Source organism: Odocoileus virginianus, chromosome 34 (assembly GCF_023699985.2).
Source record: "Odocoileus virginianus isolate 20LAN1187 ecotype Illinois chromosome 34, Ovbor_1.2, whole genome shotgun sequence".
NCBI lineage: Eukaryota > Metazoa > Chordata > Mammalia > Artiodactyla > Cervidae > Odocoileus > Odocoileus virginianus.
Window position 1 is genome coordinate 3,373,564 of NC_069707.1, and position 22,595 is coordinate 3,396,158.

The 22,595-nt window shown below is 42.8% G+C and overlaps 1 protein-coding gene across 8 annotated transcripts in view; it reads left to right on the forward strand.

The window, feature by feature from the left end:
* The window catches only part of PDE10A (phosphodiesterase 10A), a 545,806-nt gene that overhangs the window by 441,903 nt on the left and 81,308 nt on the right, over positions 1–22,595 (forward strand). For all 8 annotated transcript variants that reach the window (XM_070461605.1, XM_070461607.1, XM_070461606.1 and 5 more), the window contains one exon: positions 6,278–6,306. In XM_070461605.1, coding sequence (XP_070317706.1) covers positions 6,278–6,306 — 29 coding nt within the window. The remainder of the gene's footprint in view (positions 1–6,277; positions 6,307–22,595) is intronic.

Consider the following 22,595-nt stretch of genomic DNA (forward strand, 5'->3'; position numbering starts at 1 on the left):
GTTACAGAACAATTGGATATCTAGATGCAATATTTAAAAATACCCTTTCCTCACATTATAAACTAAAATTAATTTAATATAGATCATATATCTAATTGTAAGAGCTAAAATTTTGAAATTCCTAGACAAAATAGGAAAAAAAAAAATCATGATCTTGGGTGGGCCAAAGAGTTATTTTATATAATACCTAAAGCAGGATCTGTAAAATAAAAAAAATTTCTTTTGGAAAAATAGACTTCATTAAAAATATATCTAGAATATATAAAGACTTGTTTAACTCAATAAGAAGATAGACAACCCAATGGGTCTTTTCCAATGAGTACTTAACCCAATGTATAAATAGGCAACAGATTTGGATATGCATTATCCCAGAGAAGTAAGCAAATGGCCAGTAAGTCTTCTCAACATCATTAACTAGTAGGGGAATGCAGCAAGATGTTGTATACTCACCAAGTATGAAAAAAAAAAAAAAGACACTGTCCAGTATTGATGATGATGAAGATAAGATGGTATCTGTGCAGTTCACTTTTGGAAAAGTAAAAAGGTAATGGTCTGGAAAACAATTGATCAGTTTCTAAGAAGGTTAAACTTTATTAATACTCATCAAATCTACTCCTAAGTGTCTATCCAAGAGAAAGGGAAGTGTGTCCGTACAAAAGATATGTATCCAGTAGTTCCTAGGGGGCATTGTTCAAAATAGCTCCAAATCAAAAATAATTAAAATGTCTATTAGCTGGTAAATGGCTAAAAATAAATGTGATATACCTATATAATAGGAATACTATTTGCTAACAAGAAATATTGATACATGTTCTAACATGGATGAACCTCAAAATATCGTGCTATGTGGAAGAAGCCAGACACAACTAGTTCTGTATTGTGTGATTCCACTTATTTGAAATGCCCAGAAAAGGTGAGTCTGTGAGAACAGAGACATCCCTGATGTGATGGGCTGTGGCGGGGACCGGGATTAAATGTAAAGGGGCATAAGGGGACTTGGTGGGGAGTGTCTAAACTGGACCGGTGAGAGACCGTTACACCTCTGTAAATCAGCTGGAATCACTGACTTGTATACTTATCATGGGTTAACTTTATGGCATGTAAATCAGGCTTTAGTAAAGCTGCTAATTAAAAATCAGTATCACTGCATATGTCTTAGAGTAGCTACATTTAAACACACTGACCATATTTTTACAAACATTTCTTAGAGAAAATGTGAGCTAAATTTCCTCACAGATCTACATTTTAAGTTGTAGATTTACAGATGACCACTAGGCCTGTTGAGGGGAAAGGTGAGGTTTCTTTTGTTAAAAGCATTGTTTAGTCTACTGATCTATAATCAGTTTCTTTGCCTAAAGATTTAATGATGGAAGATGGCTAGAAGATTAAGAGAAATGATTGTGCTTCTAGCCATTCATTCACTCATGGAGGATAACAATGGAATAAAAAAGAATAGTAATCTAACAGGAAATAATTTTTTTTCATTTCCTCATAAAATACTGGGGAGATTTTTTTTTATATATTTCATGTACTTGTCTACAAATATCAGGATTTAATATTTTATCTTCTCACAGTATTAAAATAAAACCAGCTATCAAAATCTTTTGTCATTTTTTCTTCTTCCTGTAACATTAGCGAACATTACATTTTCCTTCTAAGTTGATGATAAGAAAATTATCATATTAGTTGCCATTTTGGCTTCAAACCTCCAAGTTATTTTTATATTAATATCTGTGTTTCCATTTCTACAGCCTTGAATGTATGGTTGTGAGGGTTTATATTTTGAAGTGTTCATTTGATTTGTTTACTCATTTTTAACTATTATCAGCATTTTATGAAAATATTTTCTGGTAGATTAGAAAAGCTCATGATGTCACATATGGATGGATTCTTTGACCTATATATAAAGTTGTTTAAATTTTATATTCAGTGTAACTGTGGCTTCAAGTCTGTTATACAAGATATTGATTTCATTTATTCTGTACTTTTGGTGCTATTGTTGTTCACTTGCTAAGTTGCATCCGACTCTTTGCGACCCACGGAGTACAGGACGCCAGGTTTCCCTGTCCTCCTTTCTCTCCCGGCGTTCACCCAAACTCACGTCCATCGAGTCAGTGATGCCATCCAGCCATCTCATCCTCTGTTGTCCCCTTCTCGTCCTGCCCTCAATCAGCATCTGGGTCTTTTCCAATGAGCACTTAACTCAAAAATAAGTACTCGCTGGAAGGTGTACTTACTGGGATATTTTCCAGGAAATTTTTTGCTGCGTGGGCTATTTTTCCTAAGGTTCTAAGAAATCGTCAAAATGATATTTAGATTGAAGATGGTTTCTTCTTTTCTTTAAACAACATTTCTCTTTAACGAGCATCAATACTCCCTTTCTGAAACTGTTTAATTTTTCTTGTTTATTCATCCCATTAGAATTTAAGCTCCTTAGGAACAAGGGTAAATGCCCGGCACATAATGGACCCGCAGTGCACCTTTGTTGAGTAAACAAATGTTTGCAGGACCCCAGTGCCACATAAAAATTAAGTGTCTGCTTAATTAAAAAATTAAAATTAAAAAATTAAGTGTCTGTGAACGTTTTGGTCGCTCACTTGATGGTCACGAAGGACTCAGCATCTGGCCTCCACGTCCGTTTCCTTCTTTTCCGTGACTCCTTAACCTTCCATGTGTAAGTGAGCGTCTTTCCTGAGCCGTGTGAAACGCGGCCCGGACCGCTGGGGCGTGAGTGTGTGCCGGCAGTGTAGAGAGCCGTCCGTAGGGCGTTCTAGGTCGGGGTCCCGGGGCGCCTCACTGGCCGGCGGCCTGTTCGGACTTGGGCGCCGAGCCGGAGGTGAGCCTTGGGCTGGGACTGAAGCTTCGCCTGCCCTTTCCCCCGGCTCCCAGTCGCCTGGCCCACCGTCACTCCCTCCCCGTGCATGGAAGGGCAGACACCTGGGGCCGCTGCTCTTCTGTTCCTGTTTATGTTTGTTGGTTGGCGGCATTGCGCCTTCGCTGTGGGTCTCCATCCCCACCCAGGGCCACGGCGTCGGCCGCCAGGGCCCACCAGGGAAGTCCGCAAGTCAGGGGCTCTGCTACTTTGCAACTGTTCTTGTGGGAAAAATCACTTTTCAGTGTCAAATTATGTGGCTGGGACGTTGCTTCACTCCAGACTTAGAGGCCGTCAAAGGAAGTCAGACGTCTTGCCCAGAGTTACAGCAGGTGAGCGGCCGCCGGGCTTCCGAGCCCCGCGCGGAGCCTCTGGCCGAGCCGCCTCCAGCCGCTCCCCGCGCAGCAGTCACCCCGTCAGGGTCTTCAGGCGCCGGCCCTTTGCTTGGGCAAGGGAGCTCCATGGAACTTCCGAATACAGGAAGCAGGAGGCCAGCTTCCCTTATCCTAACTGGGTTCATTAGTCCCCTCAGCTGAACTGCTGAATTCCCTCAATGTAATGGACTTGACATTCACTTAGCAGAAATTGTTTGGCTTCCGAGTCGGAAGAAGGGGTAGAAGATACAGTCCTAAATCTGTACGAAAAAGAGGTGAAAAGCCAGATGTTAAGATATAGACAGCATTTTTTCTTTCAAATACTTCAAACTGTCCATCAAACCAAAAGAGGAGTTGGTTTGTATAAATACTTATCAGCAGAGTGTCTTCAACGCTCCAGTTGGAGAAGCACTCTGCAAAACTGAAGGAAAAAGCGAAGGGGTCGTTTGTGTACAGATGTCTGGACATTCGAGCCCTTCTTCCCTTGAACTCACGTTCGAGTCGCGGTGATGATTGGACAGCGGACGGTCCCAGAGGGTCGCAGCCCAGACGCTCCCCTTACGGCTGCAGTCAGCTTGTTCACACGACGGCCGCCTGCTGTTGCCCCTGCGTTAATCAGCCTTCACTTTCCAACCCCCGTTTACTGAACTTCTTCAATAAAAATCCAAAAGAGTTAGAGACATATCAGTCTCTGCAACTTTATAACCTGTTAATAAATTTGCTGTGATGATTGAATCAAATAGTTCCATCTTCAGAGAAGTTTAGAAAAGAATAAGAGATTAGAAGTTAAGGAATCAATGATATTTTTATCAAGTGACTTCAGTATATAAGATAAAGTCCATGTTTTTCCTATAACATGGTTACATTCTAAGGGAAATCAGATGCAATATTTGAATCATTATGGAACAAATATCAGAAAAATAAATAAGAAATATGTGTTAAATAGTAATACAAAGAATAGGTACTGTTTACCGAGCATCTACTATCTGATAGTTCCAAGCTTGCTAATTTTGAAAAAGTCCCCAGGTAATAACAATATGCAACAAGTTTTGAAGTCTGCGTGCATGCTAAGTCGCTTCAGTTGTGTCTGACTCTTTGCGACCCTATGGACTGTAGCCTGCCAGGTTCTTCTGTTCATGGGATTCTCCAGGCAAGAATACTAGAATGGGTTGCTATGCACTCCTCCAGGAAATCTTCTCCACCCAGGGATCTAACCTGAGTGTCTCATGTCTCTTGCATTAGCAGGTGGGTTCTTTACCACTAGTGCCACCTGGGAAGCCCTTTGATGTATAATTTACTATAAATCCTGAAGCATCCAAGGGGCATGATCAGTTCAGTTCAGTTCAGTTCAGTCGCTCCATCATGTCTGACTCTTTGCAGTCCCATGGAATGCAGCACACCAGGCCTCCCTGTCCATCACCAACTCCCGGAGCTTGCTCAAACTCATGTCCATTGAGTCGGTGATGCCATCCAACCATCTCATCCTCTGTCGTCCCCTTCTCCTCCCGCCTTCAATCTTTCCCAGCATCAGGGTCTTTTCCAATGAGTCAGTTCTTTGCATCAGGTGGTGAAAGTATTGGAGCTTCAGCTTCAGCCACAGTCCTTCCGATGAATATTCAGGACTGATTTTAGGATGGACTGGTTGGATCACTTTGCAGTCCAAGGGACTCTGAAGAGTCTTCTCCAGCACCACAGTTCAAAAGCATCAATTCTTTGGCACTCAGCTTTCTTTATAGTCCAACTCTCACATCCATACCTGACTTCTGGAATGATAGAAAGTGATAGATGGAATATTTTTGAAAGATAAACCGGGTGGGTGAATGTTTGTGTGTGTGTGTGTATACATGATTGCCAGGGCAGATACTGAATTCAGGGATCAGCTTAGAGGCTACTGGTTGATAATGTGCTTTGGGACTAGACTTAATATTATTTGTGGAAATGGGTGGTAAGCTGTAAATCTGAAAAAGATTAGAAGAAAAGAGGAAACGCCAGGACTCAGTGGTTTAGTTCATAATAATGTCGAAGGAGAAAGAAGAATCAGTGCCCTGACTGGACCCGTGGGACACGCCTTTGTCAGTGTTAAGGTGGATGAGGCTGTGATTGGTGTAACACAGAACACGCTGGAAACTTGGTGTGGTGAGTGTGTGCTGATGGCAGGAGTAAGACAGGGTTTCCTCGCTAAACAAGGCACGAGAAGGCAGCAGCCTTAAATTAAAGGCTGCCTCCCAGTGAGGGGTGTGGAGAGGGGTCTCCAGACCCCTGGCCTCTGGGAGGGCCACATGAACACATTTTCTCTGGGTCAGAACCAAGTCCCGGGCACGGGCTGCTCACCTAACATGGCGTCTTGGCTGGTTTGTGTCTCATACCCTGTTGGTTACACAGGCGTAGTCTTGCCACATAGCCAGCCTCGCAGGGAGGGCCCGTTAGAGGGCCTCACCTGGACGAGGGCAACCCGCCAGTCCTAATTGACCAGAAAGCAGTGCTGCCGCGCTGGTAGAGACACGCCAGCCGCCTCCCGGGTCCGGGGTGCGGAGCAGCCCGTTAGTGGGACTGGTCCGGGCCTTCGCCAGGCCCCCAGGCACAGGTCTCATTTCAGCAAACGCGAAATGCTGGCCCCAACCCTGACAGCACAAGTGTTAATGGCCTTTTGAGACATTCGTGTGGATTGTGTCATTTAGAATATTGCAAATATTACAATCCCTTTTCTAGGTGTATGTATTGGATAAAATACCGTGTAGCCATATTTTCAGGCACTAATATTTGAGAACCTCTAAAAAGGTAATCTTGAAAATGATCGGCAAGCTGTTGTGTTATTTCATTTCCCTCCAAAATTAATACATACATCTAGCTCTAAATATACTATGTTTTTTACCTTACAGTTTTAAAACTGAATTCTTATATATCACAAGAGGAAACATTGCAAATAGCCTTCTGGTTTACAGAGAGTGAATGATATGTTCTATATTTTTCAGAAACTACCCAGAGCTTCTAACGTTATTTTTTTTCCCTCCCTCCCTTCTTCATTCCCCAGATGAATCAGCTCCTAAGGAAGTCAGCAGGGTAAGTAATATAAATATAATTTTTTTTTACCACAATATAGAAAGTACGTTCTTTTTGCATATTTTGTCAGTGCTCTAACATGTTAAAGTGTTGGAAAAATAATTAGAAAAACTGAGTGCCCTCTCCCAAAGTGTCACTCGTGAGCGTGGGGTGAAGCCAGCGGGGAGAGAGATGTAAAAGCAGACAGCTCAAACTGATCACAGCGAGCAGATGCGCTCCGTGAGGCCTGCACGTGCTCGAGGAGTTTTCTGCTGCCGACGTTCAGAGACTGAGCGAGTGCATGTGAAGACTGGATTTCTGGCTCCTCCTGAAACACTGTAAGATGAGGCAGCGCCTCCACGGAGTTCCCAGGTTGTGATAGTTGCTCACACCGCTCACCCATGGCCCCTGCTAACTGGCTTCGGGCTACCTGGCTGACACTGCCTGTGAGTTCATGCACCTTCATTCTGGGAGAGCAAAAGGTGACTCCGCCTGGATCGAGGACGTGACTTTCCTCAGTACTTTCAGAAATGTTAAATACACTGTTTTCACACCTACAAGAAATGCTTTAAGAGACTTAGCACATTTAAGAGCTTATGGGGTATGGTATCAAGAGCTGTTACAAAATGAAAATTCTGTGATTGCGCACAAAATGGATCTCAATTCTATATCCTGTTGACAGATGAAGATCTTAAAATGTGGAATCAGTGTTGAAAATAATTAGTCGGAATCATACCTGATGCAGCTTTGTGTAAGCGATCATGCTGTCATATGATAGAAACTGAAGTACTGTTTATCAGATTCACATATTCAGATATATTCCTTTCTTTTGCATTATCTGAAGAAACGAATCTTTAAAATGACCAGGGCTGTTGCTGGAGATTGGACAGGGTTCCCCGTGCCTGTAGCAACCTAACAGACTTAAGAGTCTGGAAGTCTCAGGGTTTTCCTGGGTGTGTGCACTATTAGCTTCATGTTTCCTGGGCCCACAGTTGGAATGTCCCCAAGTCTGAGTGCTTCAGCGTGTATTAGGGGCAGAGAGATCAGACTGGAATTTTTACAGCTACTGAGAGCAGCAGAAACTGCTGAAAGCAATGTGTGAGGATAACAGGGGATCCTCACAAGTGGACCTGGACTGTCATGAGATACTGAGGTGTTGATATTGGTAAAGCCACTATCTCAGAGCTCCGAGGTAGTACCACCTGCTTATACATCAAGGACAGTGGGGAAAAAGCTGCAATACAACTCACCCATCATGTTCTTGTTTTAGAATACCTTTCATTCATAGTGAATCCCTAACCTCAATTTAGTCTTTAGAGGCCTAGAAAGATTTTAGATATTGTCGTTGTTTTGAAGGGAAGTGGGAAAAGAGATCCCCAGTTAGGTGATTCCAACCCGCCTGTATGCCTTCCCTCCTGTTCTGTTGGCGGCAGAGTGGCCAGCGGTCCTTCTGCGGCCCTGCTGATGTTGCTGCACTAACTCGGCTCGCCCGTTTAGTGGGGTACCTTCCGTCGCCTCCAGTGTCCCCCAGTTTAAACCTTTTGTACCACAGTGTCTGTCATCAATGAATTTGTTACTGCAGTCCACGCTTCCAGTTATTCTTGCCAGGCTCTATTTGGGGAAGATAGCTGTGTGAACAAAGAAGAGTCCTTTTGGTTGAATGCATCTTTGCATAGTTTAATTTTGCAAAATACCGCCACCAGGCATCGTGGGTGCAGATGGCTGCGTACGTCTTATAAACCATGCCTTCTGTTGGGTGAGCAGAGAGGAGATGCAGACAACGTTGCGTGCTGTCTTTAAGGCCATTAGAAGTGATGGTCGACTATATGTAGTGCTTTTTTTCTTTGTTATTATTTTATAAGATGCTATTATTTTATCAGATTCTCATATTTTATACCAGATTTAGAGAACTGCATCTCCAGCTGAGAAATGCTAAATACATGAGCTGATGATCTAGAATATCGGTTGCCAGGATCTTTAAGTTTTTTTTTTTTTCCCTGAATGTACTCCAGATCTCAGTCGGTTCTGATATTCAGAATTTGCTTTATAAAATGGCATACCAATGTTTTAACTTAAAGTGAAACTTAGAAATACCTAGTGCAATCTTGGAGATCAAACTAGTCAATCAATCCTAAAGGAAATCAGTCCTGAATATCCATTGGAAGGACTGATGCTGAAGCTGAAGCTTTGGCCACCTGATGCGAAGAAGTGACTGACCAGAAAAGACCCTGATGCTGGGAAAGACTGAAGGCGGGAGGAGAAGGGGACGACAGAGGATGAGATGGTTGGATGGCATCACGGACTCAATGGACATGAGTTTGAGCAGACTCTGGGAGATAGTGAAGGACAGGGAAGCCTGGTGTGCTGCAGTCCATGGGGTCACAGAGAGTTGGACATCACTTAGTGACTGAACAGTGAACAACAAAATGTCTGGTATAATTCACTAGTGAAGCCATCAGGTCCAGGGCTCTTCTTGGTCAAGTTATTTTTCTTTTGACTCAGTCTCCTACTAGTTATGAGTCTCTTCAGATTTTCTTTTTCTTCACTGTTTAATATTGGTGCGCTTTGTATTTCTCAGTTCAGTTCAGTCACTCAGTCGTGTCTGACCCCATGGACTGCAGCACGCCAGGCTTCCCTGTCCATCACCAACTCTCAGAGCTTGCTCAAACTCATGTCCATCAAATCGATGATGCCATCCAACCAATATCAAAACTAACCAAGTTCTGGAGTATATTTAGAACAACAAAAGCAACTTAAAGATTCTGGCAACTGATACTCTTCTAGGTCATCAGTTCATGTATTTAGCATTTCTCAACTTACATTTCTAGGAGATAGTGAAGGACAGGAAAGGCTGGAGTGCGGCAGTCCTCGGGGTTGCAAAGAGTCAGACACGACTTAGACTGAACAACAACAAGTGCAGCCTTTATGTAGGTGGTGACTGGTCACAGGCACAACCATTGTTGAGAGCTTGCTCTTCAGGGAGGCAGATTCTTACCCTCCAGGCAGTTCTGATTGTTGGGAGATACTTTCTTACTGGGAGCCGAATAGCCTCTCCTTAACTGCTGTCTGCTAGCATTGTTTGACTGTTGCAGCAACTCATAAAAGGCTGTGTATGTAGAGGCTGCTCCACATGAGAATTCCTCAAATAGAGGGAATATGTTCTGTCTTTCCAAGGGAAACACACTCACTCAAGTTTTTCCCATACGTCTCCTTAGGGTCTGGGTTGACGTCCTGACAAAGCCTATTGTATTGTCAATATATTTTTAGAAGGTGGCAGCTTTGGCACAACATCGTAGACCAACTGTGGCTTGACTCCAGTAAGACAGGGTAGGCCAGGTAGCTCTTGTCAGTTCCGTGTCTGTAATAGAATTTAGGGAGAACTCAGCTTTTCAAAGAAACTCCAAGGCATTTATGGTTATTGATCTTTTGGTACACTTAAGATATTTTTGACACGAAGTAAAGTCAGATCAGTAAGACTTCGGTCCTTTCTCCTCCTCTTTCTTCCTCTCTTGCTCCTTCCCTCCCCGCCTCCATCCTCCTCCCGACTTCTATTCCGTAGACAAACACTAAGCGACCATTTATGTGCCAGGCATTGCTCTAGGTTCTAAGAATATAGTGCAAAATAGCATCGCAGTTCTCATAGTATGGGAGAGGGTGGTGGAGACAGTTGAAAAAACTTTTAAATGATAAGTACACAGAATAAATAAATACACAGAAAGCAGAAAGAGCCAGTAGAGAGTGATGGTGGATTGGGAGCGGCCGACTGTAGAGACAAGGCCAGCGAAGAAGACGTGGGGCTGGGGGTGTGGGTGTTCGTTCAGCCAGCGATGCCTTCCAGGTAGCTGGGAAGACGTTACGGGGGGTGGAGGAAGGCGGCATGCTAAGAGCTGGGGGAAGTGCCCTGTGGCAGAAGCCACAGCAAGTGCAGAGGCCCCGGGGCAGGGAGGCCCACGCCATAGAATGCAGTCCCGCGGGCCAGGACTGAGAGAGGAGGGGGAGAGCCCTGCTCACAGCCGTCGGGGCAGGGGCCTCCAGGGCTGCGTGTCAGTCAGAGCCTTTAGTCAGTGTAATTAGTCTTTTCTTTTACTATTATTGTTCTTGATGTAAGGCTCCAGCTTATAAATCAAAAAGATTTCTGACAAGAAAAGGAAGAGAAAACATCAAGAGTATTGGGGTGCTAAGTGCTAGAATATAACAAATTTAACCAGCTCTCGAATTCTTGGGGTGGTGGCTCAGTGGTAAAGAATCCGCCTGCAGTGCAAGCGATGCAAGCTCAATCCTGGGTCAGCAAGATCCCCTGGAGAAGGAAATGGCAACCCACTCCAGTGTTCTTGCCTGGAAAATTCCATGGACAGAGGAGAATCCTTGGGTACTCTCTTTGGCCCTCAGAATGTTATCAGTATGTTTCAGTGTAGTCTAATTTTCATTTTGAAGTCTTAGTCTTATGAAATATGTCCTGAAGAAGAATGCTAAGATCTGAGATTACTTGGTGAAAAGACATACATATTTTATAACACACACTACAAGTTCCTAAGTTGGTTTATCAAATTATTGTTCCAGTTAAGATTTCATTTTAACCCAATTTAATTAGCAGTCATATCTCTTGTCATGTGTCAATGGCATGACATTGATTTACTATTTTTATTTAAAGCAAATAAACATATTGCTCCTTGTTAACTTTGTTTCTTTTTGTGTGAATTACATCTATGTTCTATGTGTGACATATTCAAAAGAACTTCTCTGGTACATTGTAAATCACACAGACTTGAATTTGTTCTTTGCCAGTCTTTATCTGGGTGACCTTTTAAAATAGCCTTTAAAAACCTCAAATGTAAAATGGGAATAAAATCTACCAAACCTAAGGTGTGCAGTCAAAAGAGGACGAAAATGCATAGTCCTTTATTCAGTTTTGGAATACCAAAAACAAAATTTTTAAAAGCAGAGGGAATTAATGAGAAGAAATTAATGGCCCACAATTTAAAATATAGGCTTAATTAATAATGCAAAAGATATTTTCTTAAACAGATCAATAAAGTAGATGGTTTTGGCAATCTATTCAAGAAATAAGAAACTAGCAAACATTAAGGGATGAGAAAGGGAAGATAACTATAGGCAAAAAGGAGATTATTAATAATTTAATAGGGAATCATATTAATATATACTCATGCATTTGAAAATTTAGATTTAATGGCCAATATTAAGGAAATTATAAATTATTAAAGTTTATTGAAGAAGAGTTAAGAAAACTAAGTGTCTTGTTAACCAGTGAAAAAAACTGAAAAGTTGGTAAAAGTCCCCTTAAAATGCATGATGCCTAAAGGTTTTTATTGGGTGATTCCTCCAAAAGTGAAAAAGGAGAAAATTTCTACATTATATAAAGTATGTATTTCAATAGCTAAGAAGATAATTTATCTCAAGAGGGAAGTTTATTCCTAAAAGAAAAACTAAAGCATTATACAAGATAGAAAACATATTGACCAGTGTTACTACTGCAAACATAAGTGCGGGAATCTTAAGTAAATAAATATAGCAGCACTCCCAGTTCCAAGGGTGGTGACAAGTGGGAGGATAGTGCAGTGATCCTGGGAAGAGATGAAGGTGGTGATGATGGAGATGGGGAAATTTCGTAGATTGAATTCTGCACACATTTGGAAGGTAGAGTGAACAAAAAGTGCTGACTAATTTGGATGCTGCTTGGTATAGAAGAAAAGACAGAAAAGATAAATGATAGCATTGGGTTTTTGCCTGAGCAGATGGAACGTCAAGGTTGCCATCATTAGATGGGAGTGTTTGCCAGAGCAGGGAGCAGGGGTCACTTCTGGGTGCTTAGTCTTGGATGTTCTGAGTCTGAGACCTTTAGTAGATTTGTAAGCTGAGATGTTCAGCGGTTAGTTGACTATTTGAGTCTGGAGTTTAGGGGAATGATCTGAGTTAGAGATATAAATTTGAGAAGCCTTAGTAATAATGTGGATGATTAAGAAGGCCAGCATATAGGATGGTATGTGAAGTGCTGAGACTGTGTGAGATCACCTAGGAGGAGAGTGTGGTTTGAGAAGAGAGGACCAAAGCCGCAGGCCAGCCCTGGCGCAGAGCATTTGCAAGCCTTCCGTGGGAGAAAGCCCTGTGAAGACTGAACGGAGGAGTCCGCGAACAGGAGGCGAACCCGGGGCCTGTGCCTCCTGGAGTGGAGGAGAAATTGTCCAGAAAGAGAGCAGTCACTGGTGTGTTCAATGCTGCCGGCATTTCAAGGGAAACGGAGCCTGAGAGCTGTCACTGGGACCTGACGGCGTGGAGGCCATGGTGGCTTCAATTAGAGCTGCTCCGCTGAGCAATTAGAGTTGGGGGGGAAGAGGAGAAATTGAAGGCGGCAAATACAGACCATTGTTTTATGGAGTTTTGCCTTAAAAGAGAGACGAGAAAGCCTGTGGTGGCTAGATAGGGAGTCAGGTGTAAATGACATGTAACCTTCATTAGTTTCAGCTGCACAACAGACTGATTGACTATACATGCACACTGTGAAATGATCGTCACAATAGGCCTAGTGAACATCCGTCGCGATTGACTATACATGCACGCTGTGAAATGATTGTCACAATAGGCCTAGTGAACATCCATCGCGATTGACTATACGTGCACACTGTGAAATGATTGTCACAATAGGCATAGTGAACATCTGTCGCTGCACGGTTGTCAGCTTCTTCTTCCTGGTAGTGAGAACTTTAAGACCTACTCCTTCAGCGACTTTCAAATATCCAGTACAGTCTTATTAATTATAGTCACTGTGCTGTATCTTATAGCCTGGAGACAGACTTATTTTGTAACTGAAAGTTTGTATCTTTTGACCACCTTCACCCATTTTGTTCACTCCCACCCCTGAGATATTATTTTGTTTTTAAAATGTTTCATTTTTCTTTAGAAAAAAAAAGGAATAAACAGCAACCATTGCATACAAATGGAAATAATCCAGTGGAGAGAACATGTGATGATTTGGGTCAGGGGGGCCAGTTGGTTGTGGCCACAGAGGGCCTCCCCCCCCTCCTGCAGCCTCTCCATAAACTTCAGTCTTTTCCTTCACAAAAGGCTCACATTTATTCACTTTCAGTTTTTTTTTCACAGCGTATCACTTTTTAAAAGAATTTTTAATTGGTTATAAGAAAAATATAACCAAAGAAACAAACAGAGGAAGATGCAGAGGAGGAGAAATAAAAACTGGGATCATCAGTACTTTTCTATGAGCAAGCAGACTAGCTGGTGTTAAACTTCCAGTTATGTGAACCTGAACCTGAGTCGGTCTTCACTTATGTAAAGTTGACCTTAGAAATAAAACAGTTGTTTTACCAGCAAAGTCCTCTTTTTTTTCAGGGATAACACAGATTTTCAATTTGGGATAAGCATGCTATAGCAGAAACTATAAGCAAGCCTAGGCAAAGAAGAGGAATGCTCTTTTATAAAGGAAAAGGGGAAGCTTGGAGGGGCTGTTGATAAGCACAGAGTCCATTGGAGGACACTGGGGGTGGGGAGGTAGTGGCCTTTCACTGGCTGAGCTGTTGCTGGGTGGGGAGGGATCTTCCGGCCTTCCCTGGGTAAGTCAGGTGGTGAGCAGCCTTCTTCCGGTCGGAGGCGCTCGGCAGTCTCTTCCTGTTGGGTCTGCCTGAGTGCTCCCTCTTCTGGTCTTGCCCGCTCATTTAATAAGGTTTCCTACAAATAAATAGATAAGTAAGGTATCCTTCATTCATTTCTACATCTCTAGGGGTGGATACCTGTCAGTTTTTATTATTGTTATTACATTTCATGAAAATGCAAGCCTATTTATCTGATTTTTACATCAATCTTTAGGAGGTTGCAAAGACATGCTATTAAACTGTGGTTCAGTGTTCAGTATGTGAAGGTGATACACAGATGACTAGAGTAGGCAGTGAACTAGTGGAAGTCACTCAGTCGTGTCCGACTCTTTGCGACCCCATGGACTATACAGTCCATGGGATTCTCCAGGCCAGAATACTGGAATGGGAAGCCGTTCCCTTTTCCAGGGGATCTTCCCAACCCAGGGATTGAACCCAGGTCTCCCACATTGAAGGCACATTCTTTACCAGCTAAGTCACAAGGGAAGTCCAAGAATATCGGAGTGGGTGGACTATCCCTTCTCCAGCAGATCTTCCCGACCCAGGAGTCAATCCAGGGTCTCCTGCATTGCAGGCGGATTCTTTACCAACTGAGCTATCAGGGAAGCCCAAGAGAAGGCAGACTCTGGTAAAAATATTTGGAGTAGTTTTGATGTTACCTATGCCCTCCCTCCAGTTGACAATCATGGGACTTGGGTGCTGTGACCCAATGGAGAAGCAGACAGAAAGTGTGTCCTCTAAAATCTCCCTAACCGTAGTTCCTTTAATCAGGCTTTGGCTAAGAGGGCCTTTGGACACCTGGATGTGATACTTGCAAACAAGGGCCTGGAGGACAGGCAGGTCACCACCCCGTTGGTTATCAACTTGTCTGCAGGACTGAGAAGCCAGAGGAACGGGCAGAGATGTCACGTTCCCGTCAAGTAAAGTGAAATTCTGGCATTTTGAATTTGAAATATCAAACAGCCTGACGAGGATTTAGCCCTGATGCTGGGAAAGATTGAGAGCAGGAGGAGAAGTGGACGACAGAGGATGAGATGGTTCGATGGCATCACCGACTCAAGGGACATGGGTTTGGGTGGACCTCGGGAGTTGGTGACGGACAGGGAGGCCTGGCATGCTGCAGTTCATGGGGTTGCAAAGAGTCTGACACGACTGAGCGACTGAACTGAACAAGGATTTCCCACCTCGATGGGAGAATCACCCGCTTTCCCGAGGAATACTGGCTGGCAGCCTGCCAGCAGGGGCTGTATTTTCCATATGACACAGGGCAAAATAGCTTCAGGCGGTCCAGCTTGAGTTCCATGACACCCAGAGCAAAATTTCTTCTAAAGCCCAGTATGGTTCGTTTTAGATAAGTTTCATTCCGCAGCTTTTGCGGCTTGTTACTAACTATAGTCACAGAAACCGCAGGAGCCTGTGTGGAGGCTCAGTTCTCAGCACCTCGGCTTCCGCAGACTCAGCAGCAGAATATCTCCCTGTGTAGCTGAATGCATCAGTCTGCTGGAAGAATATGGTTCGTGCTATTTACATACTGGGAAATGGTGGCTGAAGACAGTGACTTTTGTTTGCTTGTGCTAAGGATGAAACCTGTCATCTTAACGACAGACACACAAACCGTAGGTCTATTACAGTTTGTTCCTGATCAGTTATAATAAAATGATATCAGTGATATGTAGAAGAATACAGATCCTATTACTCATGATGATAGTGATTAAACACACTATCAAGCCATTATGATATTTTTTAAATGGGAACTGGACACCTTCTTCTTTCACAAGGTTCTAAATTGTTACCTGTTTTTTAAGACCATTCTTGACAACCACAATTGTGTTTTAGAGAGTATAGGTGCTGGAAAATATTAACAGTGGAGAGACAGTATTAAGGTGTTGATCTTAGTATAGTTTGTTCTTGGCAACAGAAGGGAAGGAAGGGAAGGAGCACTGAGTCGCTCAGTTGTGTCTGACTCTTTGCGACCCCATGGGCTATAACCCGCCGGGCTCCTTTGTCCATGGGATTCTCCAGGCAAGAATACTGGAGTGGGGTGCCATTCCCTTCTCCACGGGGATCTTCCTGACCCAGGGATTGAACCTGCGTCTCTTTAGTCTCCTACACTGGCAGGCAGATTCTTCATGCCTGGGAAGCCCGGTCACAGAATCAGAGGCTAATTAAAGTCCATTGTTTTGGGCATATTTCTTTGTTGTATGAAACAAGAATATAGTAATGATCTAGTCAAAGAGCAGTTATGCATAAAATCCAGTTTCTCTTAGATCGTAGTTTATTACATTAAAGATGGTAACGGAATCATAGTATGTTTATTTTGAGCTTCCCAGGTGGGGTTTCTCTGGTGGCTCAGATGGAAAAGAATCTGCCTGCAATGCAGGAGACTTGTGTTCCATCTCTGGGTTGGAAAGAGCCTCTGGAGGAAGGTATGGCAACCCACTCCAGTCTTCTTGCCTGGAGAATTCCAGGGACAGGGGAGCCTGGCAGGGCTACAGTCCTTGGGGTCTCACAGAGTCAGACACGACTGAGCACACATTTTTGCCATAGACATTATCACTGTTTCCTTGTATATGGCTCTCTCCCCACTAGGATTTCAATTCCATGAGTGATAGAGCCTTATCTGATACTTAAACAGTAGTAGTGCTTGACACATTGCTGAGGAAATGTATGTTTTATAAGACTTATTTATGTATTGACATTCAGAAACACATCTACTTGGGTAAAGCACTTAGATACATCTTTTGTTTCTTTAGCCTTCTCTTTATTGATCTGCTCTTGATTGCTTAATTTTTTTATGTTAACAGTCTTAGACATATCAGAAGTGTTTACTGCATGAGTGATTTGAAAATGTCTTATCTCATGGACTCATTTTTCTAAATTATTTTATTATCATGAAAAGCCCTTTCATCTCTTGGACTTCTTTGCCTGAAATTAAATTAGTTGAAACAGTCCTTTGAAAACCTAAGTATTCTTTAGGAAAGTTAGTTTTTAATAGGTCCTTCTAGTCAAGGCTATGGTTTTTCCATTAGTCATGTATGAATGTGAGAGTTGGACTATAAAGAAAGCTGAGTTCTGAAGAATTGATGCTTTCAAAGTATGGTTTGGAGAAGACTCTTGAGAGTTGCTTGGACTGCAAGGACATCCAACCAGTCCATCCTAAAGGAGATCAGTCCTGAATGTTCATTGGATGGACTGATGTTGAAGCTGAAACTCCAATACTTTGGCCACCTGATGCGAAGAGCTGACTCATTTGAAAAGCCCCTGATGCTGGGAAAGATTGAAGACAGGAGGAGAAGGGGACGACACAAGATGAGATGGTTGGATGACATCACCGACTCGATGGACATGAGTTTGAGTAAACTCCAGGAGTTGGTGATGGACAGGGAGACCTGGCGTGCTGCAGTCCATGGCATCGCAAAGAGTCAGACACGACTAAACGACTGAACTGAACTGTCCTTATGTTGAGCTGGTGATATGTTTTCAACAGAATGCCTCCCTCATTTGTAGCGTGCTCGCTTTCACCACTTTTAACATGAACTTCCTGCCTTGCCTGAGTGTAACCTGTGGTCTTTCTGTCCTCTTGTCCTCGTTGTTGCTCTTCGGCCTCCATCCGGGTTTCTCCGTCCTCTGTAGCTTTTTGTAAGATGCTTCCTCTGAACTCCTGCAGTCTGCTGTGGACGACTCTGAACCAGCCTCACACGCTCTCAGTTAAGTGCACTCAGTTAAGTGCAGGACAAGTGAGGCAGCTTCCCCTTGGTGTCAGGTTGGATATCTGCGGATCCCTTGCTTGCTGTTATGGAGTTTTAAATTTTACAATGAGCATTTGCAAAGAGTCAGTGGCGCCTTCTTTCCTAGCTCTTTTTCTCCTCCAGTGCCTCTGAGGCCCACAGGTTTCCTTAACTCTTCATTGTGATTGCTCATGCTTAGTTAGAATTCCCCTGCCTGTGGTGTTTGTATGAAATAAATGGCCTTTATTTATAACTTATTTTCCTCTAAAATACCCAAATCATTTTGATAACTTTATTCTTAATATGTAACATTGAAAAAGGTTTGCCACTTTCTCGTGCAGTTAAACACACGAGTACTTTTGACCCAGGAATAACCCTCTTAAGTATTTGCCTAGTATAATTTTGTTTCTGTATTTTTCTGAGAACTATGTTTTAATTTTTAAAAATCTTATTTTTTAATGAAGTATATTTGCTACACAATATAAGTTATAGGTTAGTGATTAACAGTTACCAACTGTTAGTGATTAAAAGTTTTTAAAGGGGGAGAAGGCAATGGCACCCCACTCCAGTACTCTTGCCTGGAGAATCCCATAGACGGAGGAGCCTGGTAGGCTGCCATCCATGGGGTTGCAAGAACTGGACACGACTGAGCGACTTCACTTTCACTTTTCACTTTCCTGCATTGGAAAAGGAAATGGCAACCCATTCCAGTGTTCTTGCCTGGAGAATCCCAGAGACGGGGGAGCCTGGTGGGCTGCTGTGTATGGGATTGCACTGAGTCAGACACAACTGAAGTGACTTAGCAGCAGCAGATTTTAAAGGTGATACTCCATGTAGAGTTATTATAGAACGCTGGCTATATTCTCCATGTTGTACAATATGTTCTTGTAGCTTACTGTATACGTAATAGTCTGTACCTCTTTATCCTCTGCCCCAATGTTGCCCTTTCTTGCCTCCCTCTTCCGACTGGTGACCACCAGTTTGTTCTCTGTGCTTGTGAGTCCGCTTCTCTTTTGCTTTATTCACTCGTGTGTTGTAATTTTCGAGTCCACATTTGAGTGATGTCATGCAGTGTTGTTCTTTCTGACTTATCTTACTTAGGGTCGTGTCCTCCAAGTCTATCCTTGTTGCTGCAGATGGCAGCTTTCCCTTTTTTGTAGATGAGCAGTATCCCATTATATCTCGTGTCTTCATCCATCCATCTGTTGCTGAGCACTTAGGTTGCTTCCATATCTTGGCAAGTGTAAATAAAGCTGCTGTGAACTTTGGGGTACACGAGTCTGTTTTAATTAGTGTTTTTGGATTTTTTGGATATATACTCAGGAATGGAATTGCTTGGCCCTAACATAGTTCTATTTTCAGGTTGTTTTTTTGTTTTTTGTTTTTGAGAAACCTCTTATTTTCCAAAGTGGCTGTACCAATTTACATTCCCACCAACAGTGCACAAGAGTTCCCTTTTCACCAACATTTATTATTTGTGTTCTTTTTGGTGGTAGCCATTCTGACAAGTATGAGGAGATATCTCATCGTGGTTTTGATTTGCATTTCCCTAATGATTAGTGATGTTGAGTATTGTTGGAGAAATGTCTACTCAGTTCTTCTGCCCATTTTTAAATCAGTTTCTTTGTTTTCTTGATGTTGAATTGTTGAGCTGTTTATATATGCTGGATATTAACTCCTTGTCAATCATTATTTGCAACTATCTTTTCCATCCAGTAGGTTGTCTTTTCATTTTGTTAATGATTTCCTTTGATATGCAAAAGCTTTTAAGTTTAATTAGGTCCTTTAAAAGATTTTTTTTGCTCTTATTACCTTTGCTCTAGGAGACAGATCCAGAAAATATCGCTGCAATTTGTGTAAGAGTGCTCTCCCAATGTTTTCCTCTAGGAGGTTTATGGTATCTGGTCTTACATTTAGGTCCGTCATCCATTTTGAGTTTACTTTTGCATATGGTGCTAGAGAGTGTTCTGATTTCACCTTTTTACATGTAGCTGTCCAGTTTCCACAGCACCATTTATTGGAGAGACTGTCTTTTCTCTATTGGATTTTCTTGCCTCCTTTGTCATAGATTAATTGCTCATGTAAGTATAATATAATACATATATTTACATGAGGCCCTCTCATATATATATATATATATATATATATATATATATATAGTATGTATATATAGTATATATATATTATATTTGTGTTGATGAGAAGCTTAGAGTCAGTGACAGTTGTGGGCACATATAGCTCCAGCTCTTGGATTTTAAATATCATTTGCCACTGAAAGAAATTAGGGCTTCTTTGAGAAGCAGGAATGGCTGGACCAAGGGCCAGCAAGATGTTTGATGAGAAAGTGAGAAAGTATTGAAAGCATCAAGAAGCTTTGTTGAAAGAGCATATGAGCTATTTTGAGGGGATTTCCATTGGTCAGATTTGGGACAATTTGAATATTAAAATGTGTGTGTAACAAAATTAATATTAATTAGTTACACATGTCGAATGAAATAAGCATCTGTAAGCCCATACACCTGTAAATGAATGAATGAGGGAAAACAGAAAGCTCTTCACCCCAGTAGAATGCCAAATAGCAAATACAGGATAGACGATGGTGTTCCCAAATGGTGTTCCAGATGCCCTCAGGCACCACAGCAAACTCACGGGGACGATTTAGGACATGGTGCAGTTTCATGGGAAGCAACACCATCCGTCAGAGCTTAATGGAGTTCCCAATTTCAGTGCTTCCCTGAGATAGTTCCCAGTTTTAATGTTAGATCACTACAGTGTCCTGTCAATGGAGTCATATCTCTGTACAACCTTTGTGTGTGTGTGTGTGTGTGTGTGTGTGTGTGGTTTCTCTAATGAAAAGCAAGTACTGCTTGAAAACCAACATGGAACAGAAAATGAAGGTGACTGTGTCCACTTTGATTCTGAGGTTTCCACCACCCAACTCACTGAATCTTCGAGTTCTGACTCCTCTTGATTGAGAAATGTCTGTGATATTCAGTACATACTCTATATGGGTTCTTTTAATAAAGGCAGTGGTGAAAGGACTTTGCGAAGTTGGAATGCTGTGCAAATACAAGGTCTTAACAACCTCACTTATATACTGTTGTAATTTCCTGTTAGGCAAGACGTAGAACTGAAAGTTTATTTGACTGAGTTGAATTGATCCCTGGGTAAATGTTCTTCATCATGTTGTTTCCGTAAGAGAAGTGCCTTAGCTGACTTTCATCTCCACTTGTTCCCTCTGCCTTTCCTCTCATAATAGTACTCATGAGCAGCAAAACGACTATAAGGCTGAGGTCAAATAATTTTTATTCTTATTATTATTCATATTTGTATATAATTTAACATTTTCAGTTTATTGTGATTTGAATGATCCACTAAGTGTGAAGGTGTGTGTATTAGTCGTTCAATCATGTCCAGCTCTTTGCAATCCCATGGACTGCAGCCCACCAGGCTCCTCTGGCCATGGGATTCTCCAGGCAAGAATACTGCAGTGGGTTGCCATTCCCTTCCCCAGGGGATCTTCCCGAACCAGGGATTGAACCCAGATCTCCTGCATTGCAGGCAGATTCTTTACCATCTGAACCTTTAATATTTGAGAGGTAATATTATGTTAGCATAACTTAGTAGTCATAGTTAAATATTTTGCTTTTATGGTATTTATGCAATTATTGCTAATCAAAGGAAACAGGATCTACTAAAAGTAACCCATCTATTATTTTCAAGATTAGAATTTGAAGTTTAATATAAACAGCAACAAAATTTGAGGTCATAGATTGCCACAGAAGGTTACTGTTGAAAGATATCTTAAATACAGTCTATTTCAATGCTCTTATTACGCAAATGACAGAAATGAAAGCTCGGAGACTTGAAAGGAAGCCTCGTGATAAAGTGTCCATAACCCCAAGTGTCTCCTTGCTCTTGCTGTATGTGACGACCCATTTCCTGCTCAAAGAGATGGAGAGCAGCTGGTCACTGATCTCAGCTCTGCATTCCGGTCACACTGAAGGGCCTCTTCTCAGAATTGCATCGTCAGGGAAAAGTCAGTCTGCTGTCATCTTTACAGGGACTCCTCTACTGAGTTGGAGAAGGCAACGGCAACCCACTCCAGTACTCTTGCCTGGAAAATCCCACGGACGGAGGAGCCTGGTGGGCTGCAGTCCATGGGGTCGCAAAGAGTCAGACATGACTGAGCGACTTCACTTTCACTTTTCACTTTCATGCATTGGAGAAGGAAATGGCAACCCACTCCAGTGTTCTTGCCTGGAGAATCCTGGGGACAGGGGAGCCTGGTGGGCTGCCGTCTTTGGGGTTGCACAGAGTTGGACACGACTGAAGCGACTTAGCAGCAGCAGCAGCCTCTACTAAGTGACTATAAACCCACCTTGAAACAGGAGGTCGCCCTGTCTGTTTCAGTTGCAGGGACACGGTGGTCAGGTGCTTGATGCGGTTTGAAGACCTCCCCTGGCCAGGTCATTCTGATCGCAGCTTCAGTTCTGTCCACTGTGCTAACAGCACCCACCTTGTCTCTGGTTAGTATGCGTGGCCTCCTCTTCCCTGCAACGCCAGGATCCCATTTGCTCAGTGAATCAGGAAAACTGGCTGAACGGCAGTGGTTCCCAGAGTCACCCGTGGCCCACTCCCCCGAGCTCTGCACACAGGCTGGTGGGGCCTGGGGAATGTACTTGTCATGGCCTCGAGGAAGGAGGCATCCACCGGATATAGCTAAGGGGCGGGTCACTGGGGCTGATAGGAAGAATTCATGCAAGCCTTCCAGTCTTGCCAAGATTAGAATATATACTGGGGAAGTTCTGATTTTCAGCTGCATTAAACGTCAGGACATGGCAACCCACTCCAGTATTCTTACCTAGAGAACCCTGGGGACAGAGGAGCCTGGTGGGCTGCCGTCTATGGGGTCACACAGAGTCGGACACAACTGAAGTGACTTAGCATGCATGCATGC